Source organism: Clavelina lepadiformis, chromosome 6 (genome assembly GCF_947623445.1).
Source record: "Clavelina lepadiformis chromosome 6, kaClaLepa1.1, whole genome shotgun sequence".
Classification (NCBI taxonomy): domain Eukaryota; kingdom Metazoa; phylum Chordata; class Ascidiacea; order Aplousobranchia; family Clavelinidae; genus Clavelina; species Clavelina lepadiformis.
In genome coordinates this window covers 5,013,471-5,036,365 of record NC_135245.1, presented here as the reverse complement: position 1 = coordinate 5,036,365, position 22,895 = coordinate 5,013,471, and the positions used below count along the sequence as shown (strand labels likewise).

General features: G+C 35.0%; 2 protein-coding genes across 6 annotated transcripts; one reads left to right on the top strand and one right to left on the bottom strand.

The window, feature by feature from the left end:
* Positions 1-4,765: 4,765 nt before the first annotated feature.
* On the bottom strand, positions 4,766-11,574 carry LOC143462878 (alpha-tectorin-like). Of its 3 annotated transcripts, none has more exons than XM_076961183.1 (14): positions 11,379-11,572; positions 11,087-11,267; positions 10,810-10,984; positions 10,527-10,713; positions 10,134-10,315; positions 9,294-9,402; positions 8,944-9,139; positions 8,634-8,797; positions 8,342-8,528; positions 7,809-7,879; positions 7,571-7,736; positions 7,104-7,226; positions 5,517-5,634; positions 4,766-5,412 (listed from the first exon to the last, which is right to left on the bottom strand). In XM_076961183.1, exons 3-14 carry the CDS (start codon positions 10,880-10,882, stop codon positions 5,171-5,173), a joined length of 1,818 nt encoding a protein of 605 aa, XP_076817298.1. In that variant the 5' UTR covers positions 10,883-10,984; positions 11,087-11,267; positions 11,379-11,572; the 3' UTR covers positions 4,766-5,170. The 3 variants fall into 3 exon arrangements, 2 of the variants coding, with proteins under 2 accessions (XP_076817298.1, XP_076817296.1); XM_076961181.1 differs by having other exon boundaries at positions 10,810-10,949; XR_013118223.1 differs by having other exon boundaries at positions 5,274-5,412; positions 5,517-5,722; positions 10,810-10,949; positions 11,379-11,574.
* Positions 11,575-12,662: 1,088 nt separating this feature from the next.
* LOC143462890 (uncharacterized) lies at positions 12,663-19,581 on the top strand. 3 transcript variants are annotated; one of them, XM_076961197.1, is made up of 7 exons: positions 12,663-12,771; positions 12,842-14,483; positions 15,714-15,939; positions 16,576-16,745; positions 16,987-17,139; positions 17,303-17,495; positions 18,893-19,581. In XM_076961197.1, exons 2-7 carry the CDS (start codon positions 14,350-14,352, stop codon positions 19,301-19,303), a joined length of 1,287 nt encoding a protein of 428 aa, XP_076817312.1. In that variant the 5' UTR covers positions 12,663-12,771; positions 12,842-14,349; the 3' UTR covers positions 19,304-19,581. The 3 variants fall into 3 exon arrangements, with proteins under 3 accessions (XP_076817312.1, XP_076817313.1, XP_076817311.1); XM_076961198.1 differs by having other exon boundaries at positions 12,707-14,483; positions 18,857-19,036; XM_076961196.1 differs by having other exon boundaries at positions 12,715-14,483.
* The last annotated feature ends 3,314 nt before the right edge of the window (positions 19,582-22,895 follow it).

The following is a 22,895-nucleotide window of genomic DNA, read 5'->3' as shown; positions in this document are numbered from 1 at the left end:
AAATATGGATGTTGTACAGACTCCCTAATTTGGCAGCCGTGCATAGAGTATAGGTTAAAACAGCAATTCTTCCCCAGAAAATTGGCACAAAAAACAAGTATTAAGCAAGCTTTCCAGTAGGGCCTTTGGACTGGAAAATACGAGCAGGGAGTTAAATATGCTTGTTGAATATTATATTTTAATGTTTGTATATATGTAGTTTTAGTAGGTATATAAATTAAACATTTCTAACATATCCAGTATCGTAACCTGCTTTTCCATAGACATTGAGTAACTTAACTTGCTATTGATAACATTGCATTTTGCCATATTTGATCTTATTCATACACTGGCTCCACCACAAATTTCACACCCAAGCAGAGAAAGTAGTTATAAAAGAAACCTAAATAAAAGATGGCTTCCCGAAAATTTTAAGAAACATAGAGGCATTAATGCGCAAGTGTGCAAAAAAGAGCTCTCTAACTTGTTTCTTTCGTGAGATATCACAGTTTTTGCGCTGGACATTGAAATTTCAATTAAAGTTTCAAAATTAGGTTTTTCCGAAGTGAATGAGTTTGACGCGATAAAAATTAATATTTATTGTACGTAGAGACTTCAAATTTGGTTTACAGGTAGATGAAGAATCTTGCTTATAACCTGCAAAAATTCCAATAAATTTAAACAAGAATTAATATTAAAATAGCAATGTTTTGGTAAAATTCGGACACTGGGCCCTTTCGTAGACTTGCTATCCGACCCTAATTCATTATTGTTTATTATAAATTGGCGTTTAAACAACCAGTTTTTCTTTGTTTATTTAGCTATTATAAATCGGCGTGATGGGTAAAATAATAGGCGTATAGATGATGAATCTCGTGCGTGCAGGTTTTGTTGTGCGTCTACTTTCCTTTGTGGCTTACACCGGTAGATATAGGCTAGTTTACTTCTACCACTGTATCACACAATAGGAACTCACTGTAAATCGATAAAAAAAACAATAAAATCAACTTCACCGCTTTAAAATGTGCCAACCGACTACTTTATAATTAGCCTAGCTATTGGCAGATTAGGCTTAATCGTTACTGAATACATAAACTAGCCTACACTCAATTGACTTTCACCGAAACGCAGTAGTTTCGTGATCTGTTGTCTTACCGTACCGACTGATCGGTTATAGCCTATCGGCTGAGTGTTAAACTGGAAAAAGTAAGAGTTTACATCTTTCGTCTCCAACATTTAAGGCGAAAAATAAAGCGAATGAATGAAGACAAACAATCTCTTAAACCAAATGAAAAACGTCTACCGATAACCACAACATTTAAAAATCTTTCATACTCGGCATGGTAGCTGTCAGCCGGTTAGCTAACCATAAAAGGACATTCTTTCAGGTAAGCCAATCACACCATACCATGCCACCGCCCAGTTTCCCAAACACACAAGGAAATGCTTCATCCAGCGTAATGAAATATGCCCTTATATGGAAATGTGGCGCTATGCTTACGTTTATCGTTACATGGCGTTTCGTATTTTATGTTTTTTATCGCCACCTTCTATTTCTATGCCATTTTAAGCAAGTAAGTAAAAAACTGAGGTTGCACATTAGAAGGAAGATAAGTTTGAAACAGTTATAACATAATAGGGGAAGTGTGATAACAATGAGACCAAAATCTTCTCATTCTTAACTAACAAAAAAAAAAGTTTTAAAACATTTTGTTTTGAAATGTTTTGTTTTGTTAGATTGTATACTTAGTTGAAATATTGGAGGGCTCAATTTTTTTCAAGGCACTCAAAACAACCTAATTTTAAAATCAAAATTTAATGTTTATCTGCTTGCTGGTCCACTTGTGGGATCTTTGAAAGAGACCATGTGACCTGTGATATCTATCGAAAAACTGCAAATTATAGTGTTTTGCGTAAATGTTTGGTGTAGTGCTGTTAAAAGAAAAAAATTACGTTAAAAAATAAAACATAAATTAATAGAAAAATATGCATGTTTATTGTTACGCTTTTAAGTGTGCAATAAAATAAATATCCTACGCTTTATTTTGAACCTATATTAATTTTTAAATGAATTAATCACTAGATTCAGATAAGTTCATCAAATGTTGAGTACTTGATCAAATGAATGTTATTTTATGGTTTGTTAATGTAAATTTTTCTATTACAGTACAGTTTTATGGGGCACCAATTTTTAGTGAGTTGGGCCTCTAAAAATCTTAATCCGGCCCTGATCATTATAGTAAGCTACTGTTTGCGTGATTGTGAAACCATAGCCTATATCAGGGGTGGCCAAACTGCGGCTCTTTGAGCCTTTGATTGCGGCTCTTTAATGAATTAGCATTGTTGAATTAGACATGCATTTTCCCGGTCTAGACGAGTTGTTTGATCAGATTATGAAACAATGCGTCCTATCACACGTAGTAACCATGGACTCATTGTTAGTAATAATCAAATTACACTCCAAAAAGTACATTATTGTACAGAAGTGTGCTAACTTGTACACTGTAGTTAAGTAAACTGTCAAATTGAAGCTGTACGTCAGGGCTGACCTAGTTTTAAGTCTTGGTTACGGTTATACCAATAATTGCAAAAAGAGTTGGTGAAGCCCAGGTGGAGACTCATAGTATCACCACGCAGCACTAATGTTTATCAATAGCTACACTTCGTTGTAAGTGAATAAATTCGTGTTTTTTATTGTTTTGTGTTGTGGCTCTTTTAAAACTGGAATTTGTTATATGCGGCTCGAGCATGAATCAGGTCTGGCCACCCCTGGCCTATATCAATATGCCTTCTGCAACTTTTCCTAAATAAATTTCATCCATATACCTTTACAGAAAATAAAACTGGCCGTCGTCTTTATCGTAGTTTGAACTACAAGCAGTGCCCGAAATATTTTTCGGTCACCCAAACTGGACGTTAGGATAGAAGTTGAGCAGCCCCTAGATCATCTACTAAACAATGCACTGACCGACAGACCGTGTTTTCCGCCAGGGTCTCGATTGATGGAGCAATAAAGTATGACGTTAATTGATAATGCCACTTTTGAGGCTTAATGCCCTTGGGCATGGGATTAACGATGCTTGCTTCTGTTCAGTGGACCTAGTAAACAGTTCAAAAGCAAAGACTTTCTTCAGCTTCACTCCGAAAATAAAGATTATCATTATACCATAGGCATACGAAAAGTTGTCTGCACTTTGCTCCTCCAGCCACACTCAGAATACGTAGAGTATAGCCTACTACCCTTTATTTCTGAAGAGTTGAGATATAAAGCGACCGACACCGGTTGAGCTGTCCTACCCATGCCATCCAAATTCAAATCGAGAATCCAGTGGGATTGGAATAGGCGTCGGGAAAGAAATTAAAATGTCTAGCAATGGCATTCCTGCTTCTTTGTATTTCGCCACGACTGCCAGTAGTCCGCCCAAAAGACTGGATTGATCTAAGTCATATAGCTACATTGAGGTAAATAAGTCGTTTACTTCCATAAATATTGTGGAATTCTGGCACAAAATATTGTTAACGTTTAACAGCATACTTAACCCGGAAAATACTTGACATATTTGCCTCCGTAAAAAAGTTTTCTTGGCTTGTTGATATCTGAGTTCTCCATGTGACTAAACAGCTGGATTTTCCAACAAATCTTTGCTAATCGTTAACGTTAAGATATACTGTCAAATTTGATTATACTTTAAGATACATACACTACAACGAATTAAACCATCACCTTGGCCGCACAGGCCTAATGTGCTTATAAATTTTTCGATCCAACAATTAACTTTGGTGTTTCTTGTCCAGTGTTTCAACAATTGCAGAAGCTTTTTATTGAATTTCAGTTTTTATCTGTGCTTCTTGATGATTTTTGTAAACTTAATTGCAATATTAATCTCATTTTGGTAGCCTATAACTTTTGCAGTAACCTCACGATACACTTACTGTAATTTTGGAGCTGCTTTCAAGCTGGAAGTAAACAGCTGTTGTGTTCATACTGCATAGTTCTTTGACTTTAGCTAGCTAGCTTCCCAAAATCCATTTGATTTTCGTCCTTAAAAAAAGATGTTTGTTTCCAATGTTCTTTGAATCGGTCGTCGATTTGTAACTTATATGATTCGTTATTAACATTATAGCTGTGGTTAACTAATAAGATAACAACTAATTATGACGAATCATTCAAAATGAGATTTGGTATCATTCGGAAACAATAATTATGTCCGACAGAGGAAAAGAGGGCCAGTAAAAAAGGAGTCCTATAGCTAACATGAAACCGGACCGCGGTATAAAAATAGGTTGGAAACCGCTGCGGTTATGATCTTCGAGCGTAGCACTTCTCATAATGGCTACTCAGGCCCGATCCGAGCAAGCGCGGGACCCAATGCGAGAACTGATGGCGAGGCCGCCCTTTGCCGATTTTAAATAACATAATAATAAGGCCAAATATTAACACTTTGCAAATCATTTTCCATCAAAGGTTTAGTTCGTAATATACTTTCAGCAAAACTTTTTCTTTTATTCGAGAACAAATTGGAAAATCACAATGTTATCTGTGCAAAACAAAAGCCAAGTTGTTATTTTAGTTCGATGCTAAGCAGTGTGGGGCTCAGCGCGATCGTATTGGCCTTATGCGGGTCCTGTAACTACTGCTAACATATAGATATTTTACCAGGGAAATTTAACCAAGACTATATTATTCTTGACATTAACCAGCCACATTGCTCAGTCAATTGTTAACATCAGTAAAACATCCAAAAGGCTACTAAACAACACACAAGATGCAAGACACAGATGAGACTTAGGTAATATGCACTGATACTATTTCCCACGAACAAAAGTACACGATATGATTGTTGCTCCACAAAAATCACATATAAGTTAGAAACGCTGTAACAACACAGAATAACAACAACTACTGACTTAAAAAAGAAATGATGTCTGTAATTTATACGTTTTAAGCCAACAATCTGATATTTGTGACCAACATTTTAGTAATACTACTAATATTATATCATAAAATACTACTAAAATATATACGTATACATGCTGATAAAAATTGAAGCGTTTATTTATTACGCTCAGTAGTACGTTAAAGATTAACAATTCCACCCGTGGTTTCGATGGAAGGTGACAAAGATCGCACATTTTTTGTTTCTTTACAGGTAAAAAACTACATACCATATTATCTCAAAGAAGAACCACGTTAAATATAATGTGCATCTTGTACCGTCGAGAAGGTAGGCTGAGTTTGTCGAGGTAGTGGGTAACACCGGCCTATTACTTGTTTGAGATGAAAGTACTTGTTAGTGAAAAGTACAAAAACTGTCATTGCAATCAAGAAAGCAAGAAGAGCGGCACTTCCTAGAACGATGTCACGATCAACCAGTATGTAGTCTTTCTGGCCAGGTGGAACATTAACGGGTTTGTTCTGAACACGTTCATTTGCTGATAGAAAACAAAACAATTGTTATCATAAAATATGTTTTAATACAGTTGCGTATTTAATGCAATCTTAACATTACAAAGGCATTTAGGGAAAATTAACTTACATTCCAATAGCTCGATGCAGAGTTTTTTGTTTTTGTGTAAAGTGTAACCAGGTGGACAAGAACATTGTGCCACTAGTGTGTTAGTGCCCTTACAGAAATGAGAACAGCCGCCATTGTTCTAAGTTGACAAAATCACCAAAGTTTATAACTGTGCCTGATGAGTTAGGCCAACGTATATGAATCAGATGTGTACCATTTATTGTAAACTGTGGTAAAAAAAGGAAAATATTTATGATTAATTTTGTAGCAAAGTACACGTTTACCTTCAACCAAGTTATCTACTTTCAAGCAGTACAATGCTTATCAATTTATGCGTATTCACTAAACAAGGAGACCACTGCAAACATAATTGTCGGGTTATCGTCTTGCATAGTTCACAAACATTTGTCTTTTAATGCAACCCTCATTTATTAATCAATAAACAATCTGAAAGAGCTAAAGTTTACAAGCTACTGTTTACTCCCAATTTCTTTGCTTCCTGGTGATTTCTTAAACTCATAAAGACTGCTATCTCTTTCTTGTTCATACGATTTGCACCATTGCTTGCCATGAAATCAGAGCTTTAAATTACATTAGCATAAAGTAAAAAGTGCTAGACTCCAGTACCGACTATTACGTGAAGTTATGGTTACCGGTTCCCTGATTTCGTATTCAGTGAATCATTTCGAGTAAGAATAAAATTTCCGGAATGTTGGTAAACTACGTTTTCTACCATGTTTTCTAGTATTTTGGCTATTTCATTCTTACCCAAAATCACAAGTTGCAAATATTACGCACTGAAGGTAAACATTTAAATGTTAGTTTGATTATTTATGCGTATACTGGTTAACCAAAAAAACGAAAACCAGTTTTTATTGTTGGTTGTTTATCCACTCAACGCTAAAGTAATCCAAACCCCGGAATAAAAAACAAACTAAAAAATTCTTTAATTTATGCAATAAGCCAGAAGTTGGGAACCTATGGCTCGCGAGTCAGATGTGGCTCTTTTTATGACGGCATCTGGCTCGCAGATAAATCTAAGCTGGCATTTCTCAACACGATTGTTACGAAGAAAACTCTTCTGTTATTTGTAGTTCTGTAATTTCTGTACCATGCAGTACCAGAAATCGCATTAACAGTAAGTAGCATGTTATTAAAGAGTAAATTCAGACATTTACCTTTGTCTAAAATTGTTGGTTTTGCTTAAAAATGCACACGTTAGTTGCATTAATTGCTGAAAAATATTATATGGCTCTAACGGAAATAAAATTAAAAAGATGTGGCTTTCATGGCTCCCTTCGCCAAAAAGGTTCCCGACCCCTGCAATAGACCTATATTTATAGACATGGACAAACTAACTCATATATAGCCATCTCTGTAAATTGTCCAAAAATGTCGGAATTTAAAGTTTTATTTGTTATACAGCTAACTTTTGAGTCGTGGTAAGCTATTTAACTTTTTCCATTATAAATGTAGTTATTTGTTTCCCTTTTTATCACTAGGCTAATCTGCGATACCAATTCTATTTTGGACAATCCAAATACTTTTAATTGCAATTTAAAATTGGTAAAATCGCAGCTTTGCATAAAAAGCAGTTATTAAACTTACTTGGGAGCATATACTTTTTGACTCTAAGTGCTTTATTTTTATTGGACCAACAAAAATATCATGGGAATGCTTATCTTCTTCATTAAGCTCCAATAAGCTCCTTTTTTTCTTCTTATCGCAATTCTACCAACAAACAAAAAAACAAGATGTAAAACTTTTTCAGTTGGTTTTAAAAACAAGAAAGGAAATCGGAACTGTGAGGCTGTCCTTTATAGGTCTTGGCCTACTTGTGGGTTTGGTGGCCATGCTATCCATCAAATAGCACAAGTTTATTATTGCCATCTTGCATGTTTAAAGCCTTTTGGAGTTTTGCTACATGTAATAGGCTAATTGTGAAAAATATACGATAAGTTACAATACTATAATACTATACCTATTTGACTGCAGAGTGAAAAGCGCTGTTTATTTTATTTCTAGCTAATACAAACTAATAAACTATTTCAGCATATTTTTCTTATTTTACTGACTGGTTCGATTTCGCATCCGGAGCTTGCAGGATCGCACAAAACAATTTTGCAGACAACAAAAATAAGTTGCTCTACGTCTGGATCTGCCCATTCGAAAGAGGTAAAGCTGAAGCGGTTTCGCTTATTATCGGTCTCCAACAGAACAGCTCGCTCAGCTACAGGGCATCTAGGTTGAAGGCAAAATACTTGATGTCGAGAATATGTTTAACATCATTGTGGAAAACAATGTTGCACTTACTGATCATTGATAATAAGAAGTTGAAAAACGGGATTCAACGGATAACTGTTTGATAATTCGCATCTTTTTACCTAAAATTTACATAAATTCAGCTGAGAAAAGTATGAAGTAAATCAGCAATGTGCCAAACACGAGCCGGAAGCAATTTCAACAACTCATAAATGAAGTAATTTAAACAAAAACGTTTATTAGTCCAAATATGTCCCTATACTATTGTTATCATTAATCTAAACAGAATGCCAAAACGGACTTTTTAAACTGGATGCCTTTTGGCATTTTCGTACACCAGAATTTTCAGCATCACCTGTAAAACCTGTGTTAGGTCTGCAGGTAAGCAAAATTCTGTTACTCTATTACTATAATCAGTTTATAAACATAACATATTGGCTGCTTACAGAAATATTTCCTATATTGGTCTTAGAAGGATATTTCCAATTGTTTTTTTTAAGGCGAATGTTTGAGGTTCTGTGACCAACTTGTATACAGAATGCAAACACGTTCAGATATATATAACTCAGAGCCTGTATTGATACCTTAAGACCCAGTCGTTCAACGTCAGAATTCAACTGAACATTAACAAAAATTTCGTCTGGAACAGTGGTTGTGGGGGGATTCCCCTCAAAATCGCTTTCGAATTCAAATAAAAAGTCTTCGTCTTGAAATATAGAAATATCAACATCAAACGATCCTTCTTCAGTGTCCGCAAAAATTTCGACGGTTCTGAAAAGCAAGAAAAGTAAGTTCAACGTAAAGCTTATCATTCACATATTTCGCTGAGATCAAAGAGTAAGCTACACTAGACTACCAAAAACATTAATACCGTACCTCCTAAGAGGTTCAACTCCAGGACTAGATTGAACGTCATATTCTAGTGGATATGAACAACTGAATTCCAATTCTATGTTACTGGTAAGATCGACAATTCCGGCGAATGCTTCGTCACGTGCGGTTCTTATGTGGTAAATGTAAGTGATGTGCGTTGTATTTTTCTGTAGCAACAATTATTGACGCTATAATTACTTCAAGCTCGAGTTCCTATTAGTAACTGAGGGATTGGTATATTTGCATGCTAAAATTTAGACTTAGTGTCATATATCAGTATTTCGCTTACGATAAATCTCATCACAATTCTTACTACGACTTCTGCTCCACAAGTATCAAAAGAACCTTGGATTACAAATACAATGTCGTTGAAGCCTTCCACGTTGTACAAATCAGCTTCGCATTCAGGCAGATGCATTTGAAGAGTGGCTTCTGAGTCGTTTTCTCCTGCAAGGATCAGTTCTTCCACAAAATCAAATCCGAGATCGATCAGGGTGCAGCGAAACAGTCTTTTATGTCAAAAATGAGGAAGAAAAAATAATTTTTGCAAACAGCTGTAATATAGCTCACCTCCCATAAAACACTTAACCTTGAATCCTACTAACAAGAAACAGGAACAATGATTTCCGGGTTAGATTGATGATGGAAAAGAAAGTTTCTTACCGTACTTCTATTCGGTCAGACAAGCAGCTTACTCGAAGGTTAAGTCGGTCATCTATGTCCGTTGCAAATCCAGGAAGGTACGTTGTGTTTCCGCATATAGGATCGGTTACTGGCAAATAAATATATACCTTCGCAAGTAAGGTTGTAACGTGGCCTTTAACTCTATTTTCACTAGGTGTGGCTTCTCCTGCACACAGTCACAGAAAAACGTGGCGTACAGTTGCATTGTTTGCTGTAGAAACTTGAAATTTGGTGACTTTTCCTAAAAAATGTTCAGCAATCTGTCCATGTTTGTTTTATAAAGTTGGAGCTTGTAATTTTTGAGATATTGTCATATTTTCATAATTTTGCTCTCTCTCCGCATTGAAGCGTATTACTCATTTACGCACCACTAACTCGACTAGCTATTCTCTTGCGTTCTCTTCTCACGGTCAGCTGGTTTTCCGCACAGCGGGGGCGCGGCGTAACAAGAAAAATTTCTAGAAATGTATCACTTGTGGAAATACTTAATTTACACTGAACTCACTTTCTTTTGCTTTACAATTATGATGTATACAGGAAGCCAGATGTTTTTGCTACAAACCTGTCAAAATCCGATCCGTTTACGACGTATAGTTTTCGAGTAATTAACGATTGAAAATGTGTGTGCAGTGTCGGCCACACCTAGTTAAAATAGTAAAGTCGCGAGCCCGGTATGGATAGGGTTAAAGGATAAATGGATAAAGGTTTTATAAGGCCTTCAACAGACCTAACTACTGCCGCTGCATTAAAATTTTATTCATCAAATCTAGTTAAAGTCCTCCTTTGTGGATACATGTGTATACTTCCATTTTTCCATACCGGTTCGAAGATGATTCGTCATGATGGATGATCGTCCTAGGGGCCTTGCCAATAAAGAATTGCTGATAGCCATGGAAGCAAACTTGGTTGCCCAGCAATCATCGCATTCTATAGCTTCATCTTCATAATCGTATTCCAAAAGAGTTCCAACAGATGAAGAGAGTTCTCGACACGTACAAGATCTGAGCCAGAAACAAACCAGATGTAAACTTAGACAAATGAATACAAATGGTTCGTTGAGAATATCGTGCATAGCTACACGTTTTGAGCAAACTGCGATCTGATTCCGCTTGTAATCTTTTTAGTAATGTTGTAAATAAGCTAATTGTGTCACCAGTTAACGTGGATACAATATTACAAAATAATAAGTAATCGGCGGAAGTGACTACTTACGTGCAAATCATTTCATTCTGCATGACGTCAATTACATCCGAAATAAAATCAATGCTTTCGTCCGTTTCATCGGTCAAGTTTCCGGTAAATTCAGCAAGAAACATTGCATTAAATTCTTCTGGCTGTATCACTGGACAGCCCTCGCTGTCTTCTCCACGCTGTGTTCGATTAGATAGAAATCGTGAGCCTTTTAAAAATAAAGGAAGATGGTTACAAGCATATGCACAGAGCTGTTACGGACTTGCGGTAAGAAATAAACAAGCTTATACCGGTATAGGCTTACCCTGGTACTGCATTCCGGTGGTATTCAGCGTATAATCAATGATGCAGTCTTTAAGCTGATCTAAAAGCGGCATACTTGGTGAAAGCAGGTCGTTTGCTTGCTCAATCCAACACTCTGTTAAGATTGTTTGAGAAGATCCGCTGCGAAAATATTCATTTCAGGCTAATACAGTTTCCTGTCAATTTTTGATGCATATAAACTTGTGTCTGTAGTCAAGAACTTGTCGGCAAGCTGTTCAACCACGCCAAATAACAAATTTGTCTAGCTTAGCCTTTACCTGCATAGCGAAATTGTCTGGGAAAACCATTGCGAGTGCACGACTACAAAATCTACTGGACCAGCCCATCTCAAAGTACGAGCGTTCTGCTGTAGGCAATCGCTGAAAAACGTGCGAACAGCCGCAATATCTTCTGCTGCTCGCTTTTTTCTTTTAATGCCCAAATGTGGAAGGTGGCAACCTTAAAAGAAATTTTGTCTGATGTTAAAGTTTAGCAATAGTGATACAAGCGATAACATAAAACTACTGCTTTCATACTGTCAATTAAAATTTGGAAAGACGGCAAGCTCACCTTCAATTTGGGCTATCTCAAAGCTAACGCTCATTATAATTATTGACAAGATGAATACATCAGTTGTCATTCTCATTTTTTCTATAGCCTACTTGAGGTCGACGTCCAAATACGACTAGATACTACATACATGACAGCAATAATAATAATAGGCCTTAGTGCATTTAACTAAAAAAATAAAGCGTTGTGCTAACGATAAACTATTTGGGTAGTGTGCATCGTTTTACCGGAAATGAATAATTAATTGTTAGGAAGCATTGTTATATTGAACAGATTGTCGTCTCTTTTGTACGTTGCGTAATGCTTCTACGAATCTACGGCATAAACAAGGCTTCCGAGAAGTTTCCATACACCGGTAGACCTACAATAACAACCTCTTAGGGTCCCATGGTTGGTAATATTCTTTCCAAATTGAAACTCTAAATGCTGAAGCTTTCACGAGTTCCATAAACAAGTGCAATATTTATGCTTTGTTCAAAACCAAGCGCCATAAAAGGAAAAAAAACGGTCGCCAGGAAATACCCAGACACAGTAGCACAGTTAATTACAACTACTGTAATCGACGTCGAAACGAAACCGAACCTCAACGTTCAAAGTGGAAGACCAAATGATGTCCTAATTTCTACGTCACATTTACAGATGTATAGGTGACATTTTACAATCGACACTGGATATTCGTAATATTAGCTCTTGCTTTTATACGCCCACAGAAAGTAAGAGCCGCTACGTCTTTTCGATGTATAATTTAGACCAGAAGACAACGTCGAATTTTTTTTCGTAAATGTAAGACCAGATGACGCAGAAATTTTACGTTTCATCTACGTTCAATGAGAATATCTTTCACACGTTTGAAAATCGACGTTGAGTATACGTCAAGCTTTATTGGCGTCCACACCACCCCAGTCAGTACATTTTAATTTTCCCGATGTCTGATTTTAGTCAAACCCATAGCCTACGTCGAAACCTTTCACAAAAGTAAATTGAGACTGTAAACGTAGACGCCCACAGGACATTCAACGATTAATTATTATTGTTGATAAAACGTACATTATTTATTGTCATACACCAACGAATACATAAAAAAGCTTTCCTGGTAAAAATGTGAAAGTTAGGTTTACGCAGTATGCACGATAACACTAGAACTTCAAATTCTTTCATTTGTCGTAATTATTGGGGACGAAAATATGTGCTGACGCCGGTGGTCACAGACACATATGCAATAGCGATGACATTTACCACAGATAAGTCAGTCAAATGTGGCAAGATCTCGAAGGGAAAAACGTGCTTTATGAAAGCACTGTATAAAATGAAAGAATAAAAGGGGACATTAGGGGAAATCCCATTTCCACCTTCATGGTCGGGGAAGGTAAATAGGTAATCCAATCTATCCAAGGTAACTTCACATGAGAGGCAATAGATTAATAGAACTACACTTTGTTTTCTATTAACTTTACTTTACTCAGTCATGGAGTCGGAGTAGCCGGACCACAAGTCGATTCCACTATTCCTGGACGCCGGCCGGAGTTTGGAAGTTATACCGAAGCCGGAGCTAAAAATACAGACGTACGCATTTCGTAATTGATAAATATTTTGGGAAACAGTTCGTTGGTAGGCCTAGTCGTTGGTGCAATAGAATATTGTTATTAAGTCAATCATATTCCAGAGCCCTATACTGCAGAGTTTAGCATAGGCGCACTCAAATACAGTTTTCCATAAACAGATGAGCTACAATGGTGCATTTTAGGTTCATAATTTTTCACTTAATGAATTGGACAGAACTTCTGCGCACTTCACTTTTAATTGATTTAGAAATTGAATTAGTCAAACTGTTTAATTTGCGCACTTCAAGTGCATCCAAACATATTTAAGGTTTCACTGCATGCCATCATGCCTAAATTTGTGTTTTTGCATGCATGATTTCTGGTTGAAAACTGCCATATTTTCCAGTTGACTGTTGCTGTAACTGGTAACTTTGCTTTAAATACACCTGATAAGTATGTGGAATACGCCAATGAATTTACCACTAAATTTGCACCACACCAACATAAAATCTATAATACATTGGAAAAAAACGCTAATTCTGGGCCAGTAAAATGTAATAAGACTTTTTAGGTTCCCTATATTTCACAACAAAAGTTATCAACCCTCTTTGGTTCTTTTTAAATAGCAAAGATTTTACTCAGGTGGTGAGTAGCACGTTTAATTCTCTTAACACAATTAAGAGTAAAAATATGTTAAAGCAACTTTTACATAGAATGCTGCACTAACCAAGTACCATGATGTCATAATTATCAAGTGTGTAGGATTTAAAGCACTTTAAAATATAAGCTATGTAACATTCTCCCAATATATTTTTGGTATGTAAAGAAGTTTGTATGGTTGTAAAGATGTTTGTATGCTAGTCACCAGAGTGAAATTTCTACAGTGCCAAAAACCAAAAACACTTGCATTTTAAAATGGAATCAAAGAGGATAAAACAGTGGCATTTTAGATGACAACATTAAATGCATACTCGGGCGAACATTGATTAATTGCTTGAACATTGGGCTGGATGAGGTGTTGATAGAAAACCAATGAACAAAAGAAATATCCACAAATGAAATTTAGTTGTTTTTAGGTCAACTAAAATTAGCTTTAAAACGTTTGCTCAACAATAGCTAGGAACAGTTTCATATTTTGTCTTTGTTGATTCATTCTTTAGTGCTTCAACTTATATATCTTGTTCCTTTACATTTTTCTTGCCAACACTTGTTTTCAATTTAGATTTTGCATTTATTATTCGTATTTTTCTCTTTACGTTTTCATGTTTTTTTTTACATGTCTCTTTTAGCATTATGCACAGATTAGATAAAAATAAGGAAATATTTAATTAGCTGAAAAATCCTTAAATGTGCCGAATTTTCAGATAAAAGTGTTACTTGCAACTATAAGAATCTGCAATTTAAGTCTTAATTCTGTGTTATCAATTAAAATGGACAGTATTTATTCGCCCGAAAGTAACAAACAATTTTGGAAAGAAAAAGTTGTTGCGTTGGAAGATAAGGCTCTCAATCTAGAAGTACAACTTTTGGAGAAAGCGACACTCCTGGAAACAAATAAAAGCAGGTTTATTATTATAATCTTTTTGTTTTTATTTGCTTATTTATATAGCACCATGCCGTTATGTTTATAATAAAATTCTGTGGTTATGCTTGTATTTGTGTTAATATATAGTCATTACAGCAAAACTTGAAATTAATTCGCTTCTGGAACTAAGTTGAGCTCAAAAAAGTTTGAATTCCAAAGCAAAGTTTCTCGTGAGAAACGATTTATAGTTGATTAATGCATTTTCAAAATATCATTTATTTTTGATGTAGTATTGCCTGAATTCAGAACTGTCTACCAGGTCTACTGAACAGGAGTGTTGTTAATGCCTTACCCAAGGGCATTACATAGGTATAGCGCCACTGGGTGTCAAACACGGAACACAAGCTTGCAGCATTTATTGTGAGGCCAGCACTTGATCCACTTGGCTACCGAGTCAATGTAGATTCATATCAGATCTCAAAACCCATTGAATACCCTTTTTCTGAGTGGATTCCCCTAGGCATCCTGGCTCTATAAAAATGGGTGCCCCTCAAAAAGTTCGGATGCCCTAAGCTTAATTTTCCAAAAGACACAATCAGACAATGTAGCGTTTTTTAGGCCTAACATTTCATAAAAGCTCTACTTTTTATCTCCAATTTTGTGGTCACAATTGCCAGAGTAATTTCCTGCAAATATATCTCTTTATATATACAATTTACTCATGCTGTGCACTTAGCTTGGTCTGGCGCAGATCAAGCTTTAAACAGTGGCATTATCCAGGCATAAGTTGCATGAGCAACCTTGTGCTCTGTGGTGAAGGCTGATCATTAGAAAAACAATGGGTGCCCAGTGGGCAACCATTCAGGTCAATTTTGGATGCCCAATACAAAATTTGGTTTCCATGGCACCTGGACACCAATTAAATCCCAACCCTGAAACCCCATAGTTTAGGTGAGAAAAACTGTGATAAATACCTCAATTTATGTTCAACAAAAATTATATAAAGCAATACAGTTCACATGAAGTTAAGAGTGAAAACATGACGTATGACAAAATTGTTGTAATGTATGTATATATATAGTTGGTCATTATGTTTGAGTTCCAACAAAATTTTGACTTCTGCAGCAACATTTTCCTGAAAAAATTGTTTGGAAGTTGGCTTGTTTAAGTTTAAGCACTACTAAGTTTGGAGGGTTTACTGTATGTACTTGGTATTCATTTTAACGTGAAATTTAATGCATTGGTGTTTAATTTCTTTGTATTTTGTAGATGTACTGACATGGAAAATCAGATGCAAGCTCATGTATTGAATAATATTGCATTGGAAAAGAAAATAACGGAACTTGAATCTAAATGTAAAGAAGTCACCCAACAATTGGGAAAACTTGAGAATGAAAAAGAAGTTTTGTTAGAAGAAAAATGTGATCTTGAAATTATTATTGCTGAAAATGATGTCCATACACAAGCCCTACAGGAACATATAGAAGAATTAGAAGTTAGATATGTCGCCTACTAATTTGTATAACATTTTGTTCTTTTTACAAATGGTTCATTCTTTAACATGCTAACAAAGTATATATTGCTAACCTTCTAGCTTATTGGCCTAATTTAATGCAAGAGTCTGCACCTGTATTACAGTAGAATTTGACTAATTTGACACTTTGTAAGAATTATGAAAACGTGCAGAATTAGGCAAACTGCCAAATTAAACAGGCAGTAATACACTGACAGACACATTCACACAATTTAAATGATTACAAGCATTCCTTATACAAAACATGTTCACTCACACAATCAAAATGTGTTCACTACGAACACATACATTTATACGTATAGATAAATGGTGTTCATCACATTAGACAAATAAAATTCTTTTCGGGATGAAAGAATAGCGTCAAAGTAGTCAAGCTGTTGAATTAAACAAAATTGAATTAAAATGACCATTAGAGTGTGTACAATTCTGCCAAGGCCATAAAATGTGACGAATAAAGTGAAGTTGAATTTGGCAAGTTGTACTGTATCTAAAAGACCCTTTTCTTTTTGCATCCTGACATTTAGTGATGATATGGAAATAACAATATTTATTTCATTATTATTCCATGCTAAACAATGTACTTCTGTCTTTTGTCAGAGCACATATTCCACAATGCGAGACCAAAGAGATGAACAGCATAATTACTTTCTTCAGAGAGAAATATCCATGAAAAATGAGTTGCATGAACAAATGGAGACAATAAAAGATGAAAAATCTCTTCAAAGCAAGGATTTGGCTGTTTTAAAAACAGAACATCTCCTACTAAAGTATACTTCCAATAGATATTACATATTAACTGTTATTATTGTATTACAGTGTTAGCACTAGTAGAAACATGCTTAGTTTTCTGCAGACTTTTGCAAATGAAGCAACAAAAGGAAATCCATTGAGTTTTTTACCTAGCATTTTAACATTATTTTTATGTGCTCCGCATATGTTTCGGAGTTCTCTGTATCTTTTGAGCATGTTCTCCACACCAATGACACCTGACTTATGTTTTCACTGCAGGGATGACCTGAACTATATCCAAGCTCATCAGGGATTATGGAACAAAGAAAAGGAAATGTTAAGACAGGAAATAGGGGAATTAACTGATAATTGCCATTCACTTAAAAATGATCTTGAAGTTGAAAAAGAAACTGTCTCAATGCTGTCATCCAAGTATAATTAATGAACAATTATTTTTTAGCTGGTTCTTGCTTAGTTGCTTATGTCCACATTGTTTTACTAATATAGGTGTTACTCATATTGAGAAAAATTATTTTTTATGCAGACATTTTAATTTTATGCTTTTGCATTGATATAATGATCTTTTTTTACTTAGAAATACGAGTCTTGCTGAAGAACTTTTGACCAGTAAAAGTCAGTTTCCTTCTAGCCCTTCCTCATTGCCTTCAAGGCATCTGACAAAGGAGACCACATCTGAAATTGAAGAACTTGTTGAAAAATTCTACCAACAAAAATTTAAAACTGCTGAACAGTTCAATGATGACAGGGTCACATCGCTGTTAAACCAGGTACATATTTCATACATTCAGTGATTGATCAATTCATTTTTTAACAAAAGTGGTGTGTTGCTAATGTTCTTTCTCTTAACTCTCTCACACTGTGTTAAGTTGAAAAATTACATAGTTATGTAATAGAATAGTGAGTTAGTTAATGGCTGGTTTTAAATTAATTTGGAAATTCAGTTAAAGGGTATACCGTGAAAGCTCAACTCAACTCAACTGTGCTCAACTCGAAATTTTGAATCAGTTTGGTAGCTTTGCTAATTCTTGATCACTTATTAAAATGCAAATAAAGAACTACAGTCAGAACTCATTCATCCAAACCATAAAATCTGCAATCTTCGCTATCTGATGTGAAACTGCAGTAAACAGTCTTTTTCCATCCTTTTTACCCTTTAAGTTCATAAACCCAATTTTGCAATGCAATTTTGCAATGCCAAAAAGGGTATGCCAAATCAATAGAAAAATGACTGCTAATCCAGATTTCGACAAATATTACATGTTCATAAGTTAGTTTTTATACTTGTCGCACATTAATATTTGTTGACCAGTTATTGACCAAGTTTCTGACTTTCTTCACTTGAAGTATTGATTTTGGATGCAGTTGGATCTTAAATACAGTTCTTTTTTGCAGCTTAATCTACCTGTACTTGGTCCTAAATGTATGCTATCTTACGTAATATGATTTGGGTGTGGTATTTTTTGGGTTTTGATTATCCCAATATATACATAATACATCCCTAAACCGATATTTTTTTGACAAAACAAAGTGGTCTGGATTAATGAGGTCTGACTGTAATCCTATTACCTTGATGTGTTTCTGTCGCCCCCAGAGCATATTTGAATGTAGTCAAAGTTCATTCATTGTAAAATAACTACAATAATGATTCACTTTGTTAATATTCATAATTATTTAATGATAGCTGATGATACATGATAGCTTTACTGATTGTTGCAAAGACTTAATCAGTACTGTGAACAAAATTTTAATAGTCTTCCTGCTTAGGAATGGAAATTAAATCTGTTAGTAAGATTGTAAAGCAAAAAACGCTGGTTTACTGATCACTAAAATGTGTCTGTCATTACCCAGTCTTGCTTTCATTTGTGGCCAATTTTACTAACTTTAAATATCGTGATCTTCTGATAAGTTACAGTAGCTGCTTAATCCATTTCTTCAACTTTGATTTATCGGTTTTTCACTTATATTTTGATGTAAAAATATGCAAATGATGAACAGTTTTGTGTGTTAGACTTCCTTGTAAGTTTCCTGTAGCAATTTTTTGGGATCATTTTTAAAGCCAAACTAAATAATTTCAACTAATAAGTGCAGTTTTGATGTTCAATTTGTTATCTAGTTTTTGTCTTACCAGGTTAATGCGCCAATAATGCGGATGATTTTGACATAGGTTTCTGATTACGAGCAACAACTAACAGCGGAAAAGCACTTGCGTCAGGAAACAGAAGTGAAAGTTGCTGCTTTGGAGAAAGAGTTGCACAAAATGAAGCAAGAGGCAGAGAGCCTCTTATCATTAAGCATAAAACGCTGCCGAAATGGCCTTAACTTGTCGCAGAAAATGACTTCAAATAGACTAATGGTTTTGAGTGACATTAGCAATTTAGATGCCACTTTTAATTCAACTATGGATTACAGAACAGCTAACTCTAGCGTATTTTCATTGGCTGATGGTGATTCATCTGCAAAAAACCTTGTTGCTGATACCAGCTCTCCCAGTCAGCTTGATTTCTGTTCCGAAAAAATTAAACTTGCCAACGAAAGAGCAATAGCAGAATTAAAAAAATTGTCAATCATAAAATGATCTGTTAGTCATACAGAATTGCAATTTGTTTTAGATTTTACCACTTTTTATTTTGCAAGGTGTATTTAATGTATTCAACACCTACCTGTGCTTTTTACACTGATATATTCCACTTGGTTTTCCAAATCTGCCGCCGTTACCACTTAACTGCCTTTTTATGTTGCAGTTCTCTTATTGCACATTCCTATACGTTTTATTGCTGCTATTTTGTTAATATTCATACACATATATAGTTTTTTCTGCAAAGGCTATGATCAAAATACAAGTTCCCCGAATTACCTGTGTTGGTTTACCGAATTATGTGCTTTGGTCTAGTTACAAGAGATGCTCTTCAACAAACGCTTCAAGAATTGTGAACAGTTGTTCTTTCAGGAAGTGACGTTTGAATTTGACTTTGTGTAAGGTACAGATGTTGGTGTCGATGTGTGGTTTTTTGTTGGTTTGTTACCAAAAGGTTTAAGAAGCCTCCACTACCAAGTTGATGGATTTCTCTATGCTTAAGATGGATTAATCCTTAATAGCAAATTATTTCATTCAAAATTATAAATCAATCGGTGTTTATATATTATATATAACATTCACCATTAAACACTCACCAACGATTTACCTTCGTTCACTGAATTCAGAAATTTCTCTTTGTTCTCCGTTGTCATGCCAAATTTGTTCCAGGCAATGTGACGTTGACATATCGCATGAATCAAAGTAAGTTTTCTGCTCAAAATCCCTGGAGATTGCCGTGAAGATCAGAAAAAACTTACAAGGTTAGAAACTTAACTTACAAATAAGAAAAGAACTTTAAGGGAAATCCATGTTTTTGATCAGAAAACGCTGACACATGCGACATTTCAACGTCACACAATCACAATGCCTGGAACAAATTTGGCATGACACCGTGCAAGGATAAATAAAGACTTACCAAATATCAAAAGTTCAATATTAAACCTATCATAAAGAATTAGTTGAAATTCAATGTCAAAACCAATTAATATAAATAAATGAATGTTTGTTAATTTTATTGAATACTGTATCCTAACATTTGTGACAATGTCAACATCATCAGCTGGTTAATGAGTGTAGTCAAGCGTATCTTTTAAACAGATAAATTACTAACGTTAAACCACAAACAAAATACTTATTACAAAAGTAATCGCTGTTAGCTAAATTTTATTATTTTATAGTTCTGTGAGTTACACAAATATGAAATCAGGCTTTGTCATCAATTAAACTTTTTGATTTTTTCTATAATTGTGGCATAGTTTTCTTTAAAGTTGTTGCTAGAATACATACGCTAAACGAGAGTACACCACTTGGCTCTTTAGTTTGAACTTTGTCAAGAAGTGTTTACATGACAAATTTAAACGCATGGGTTGGAGTACTAGACCTAGACTAGGATATATTGACTTATGATTACGCTAAAATTTAGCTGGTGACGGCCATGGAATGGTGTAACAAAGTAAGCACCATTTTTTGTTTCTTGCAATCAATGGTGAAAAGTAAACAAAGTAGCCTTAGTTTGAGGCCTTTACGATGGTGGTGGGCTTATGCCAAGAACTTAGTGTATAACTCAAAAGGTCTGTGGGTTTGGCACCCATGCTAACTTCTTACCATCATATAGTACAATATTCTGGGTCTAGTGCAGAAGTGCACAAACGAATGATGCCACAATTTTAGTAGCTGGAGTCTAATATACAAATACATCCTCTGGTTGTGCACTTCTACGCTAGACTCAATTTGCTTTTGTCACTATTTCAGGAGAAAAAATCATGCATTTGAACCTCAAAGCTATTTTTTACAAGTTTTTTTCTTAATCTGTTAATTCTTGTTGTTACTCTTGTTAATTGATAAGTAAATTAAATGTTCTAATGGTAATCTAGTAACGTGCAATTGTAAATGTACATTACACTTTAAATCTCAATTCACTTAAGCTCTTAGTCTAGTAAATAAGATCAACTTTCTTTTGAACTAATCGACCAACATCTATCTTTACGAAATTGTTACAAAACCTACTTACATACGTTGAGTGAAATAGTAAGTGCTTTTCATTTTTTTATGGCTTCCACTATTTCAATGGAAGAAATTGTTTGTTCAAACCAATTTTTCACAGGTTTTTTGTTGAACTAACTCAAATGTTATTACACAGCTACCTAAACTTAACCTAAATTTTCCTTCTAATTCGGACTGGTAGTTTAGCTTATTGCTTGACTTATTATAATTACAGGAACATAGTAAAATTAAAAAAAAGATATAGGTTGGCATTCTGAAGGCTAAGTTTATTTTTGATTGTTGTATATATATATAATATAATATAATTACAAGCCCGGACATCGCACAATGTTATTGAAAAACTTGTAACTTATTATTATGCCATAAGACCTTTGTTCTCAATGGAAATGCATAAAAATTCCTAATACAATGTTCCATCATGGCAATAAAATACTCATTATAGTGATTGTACTAACTTGATGTTGTAGTGTAGTTATTTAATAAGATGTTATTTAAAATGCGGCAGTGATTTGACATTTTGCAAAACTTAAAATATAATCAGATATCATTAAAAAACATTTTGCACAGTGAAGCTGGACATGCATGACGAACCACTTTATGAAAAATAATAAAGCAAAAAATGACCACTGGCACACCGTATCTCCAGTCACTTGAAACTTTCCTCGATTTAAATTGTCCAAATAAGAGCCATATTCAGTATAAATCTGAAATGTGTTTTCGATAACATCATCACGCCGAACCACATATCCAGCAATATAAACCGGAGCCATTTTTGTGACCGCCAACAAACTGTCTTCTATCGAGGGAAGTTTTTCAATGAAGTCACGCAATGTTTCTGGAAGTATAAATTGGCATTGTGCACAGTTATGTCCAGTAGGCAGATTTGGAGTAAAATCTCCAGACACATGAACATGAAGTTTCAAAAACAGTTTGGTTTTTCGTATTTCATTTTGTTCCAAAGCCTTCTGTACCGAAATAAAGTATGTTCCACCGAAATACTATAGTCTCAGACTAGTGTCATCTCTCAATCCACCAACTGACCCTTGCTTCTTAATCTTAAAACTTTATTGCCTCCACTTGTTTATTTAAATTCCAGCACCTACGTACTAAACTTATTTTACCTGCAATAAAAGTTTCTCTTCCTTACTGATTTAACCATAAAGCTCTTAACTTAAGAGACTGAAGTAAAAAAAACTTCTCTTGAACTGTTTCATTAACTATGGGTATTCCGACAGTTTAAATTTACCGACATTTACATGGAGTGCAACGATCTTATGACATGATAATAAGCCTTCAGTTATTCAATGGCGTTGTGCATTGTCCAGTCCTGTGATTATAGTAAGCCATGGCTCATTGTCTTTAAACATGCATGATGGTAAAATTATGCGACTGCTGAGGTCGCTGGTGTAGCCTATAATGTTTGCTTATAACATGTGAGGAATTTTTTTCTGATTTAACGCATAATTACTATCATAGAAACGTAATGTCTAGTACTCTGGTGGTACTATTGCAATATTCCTGATATTTATCTTGAAAAAAGTACAGATATACTGTATAAGGCAATGTTATGGTAGGCCAATCGCATCGT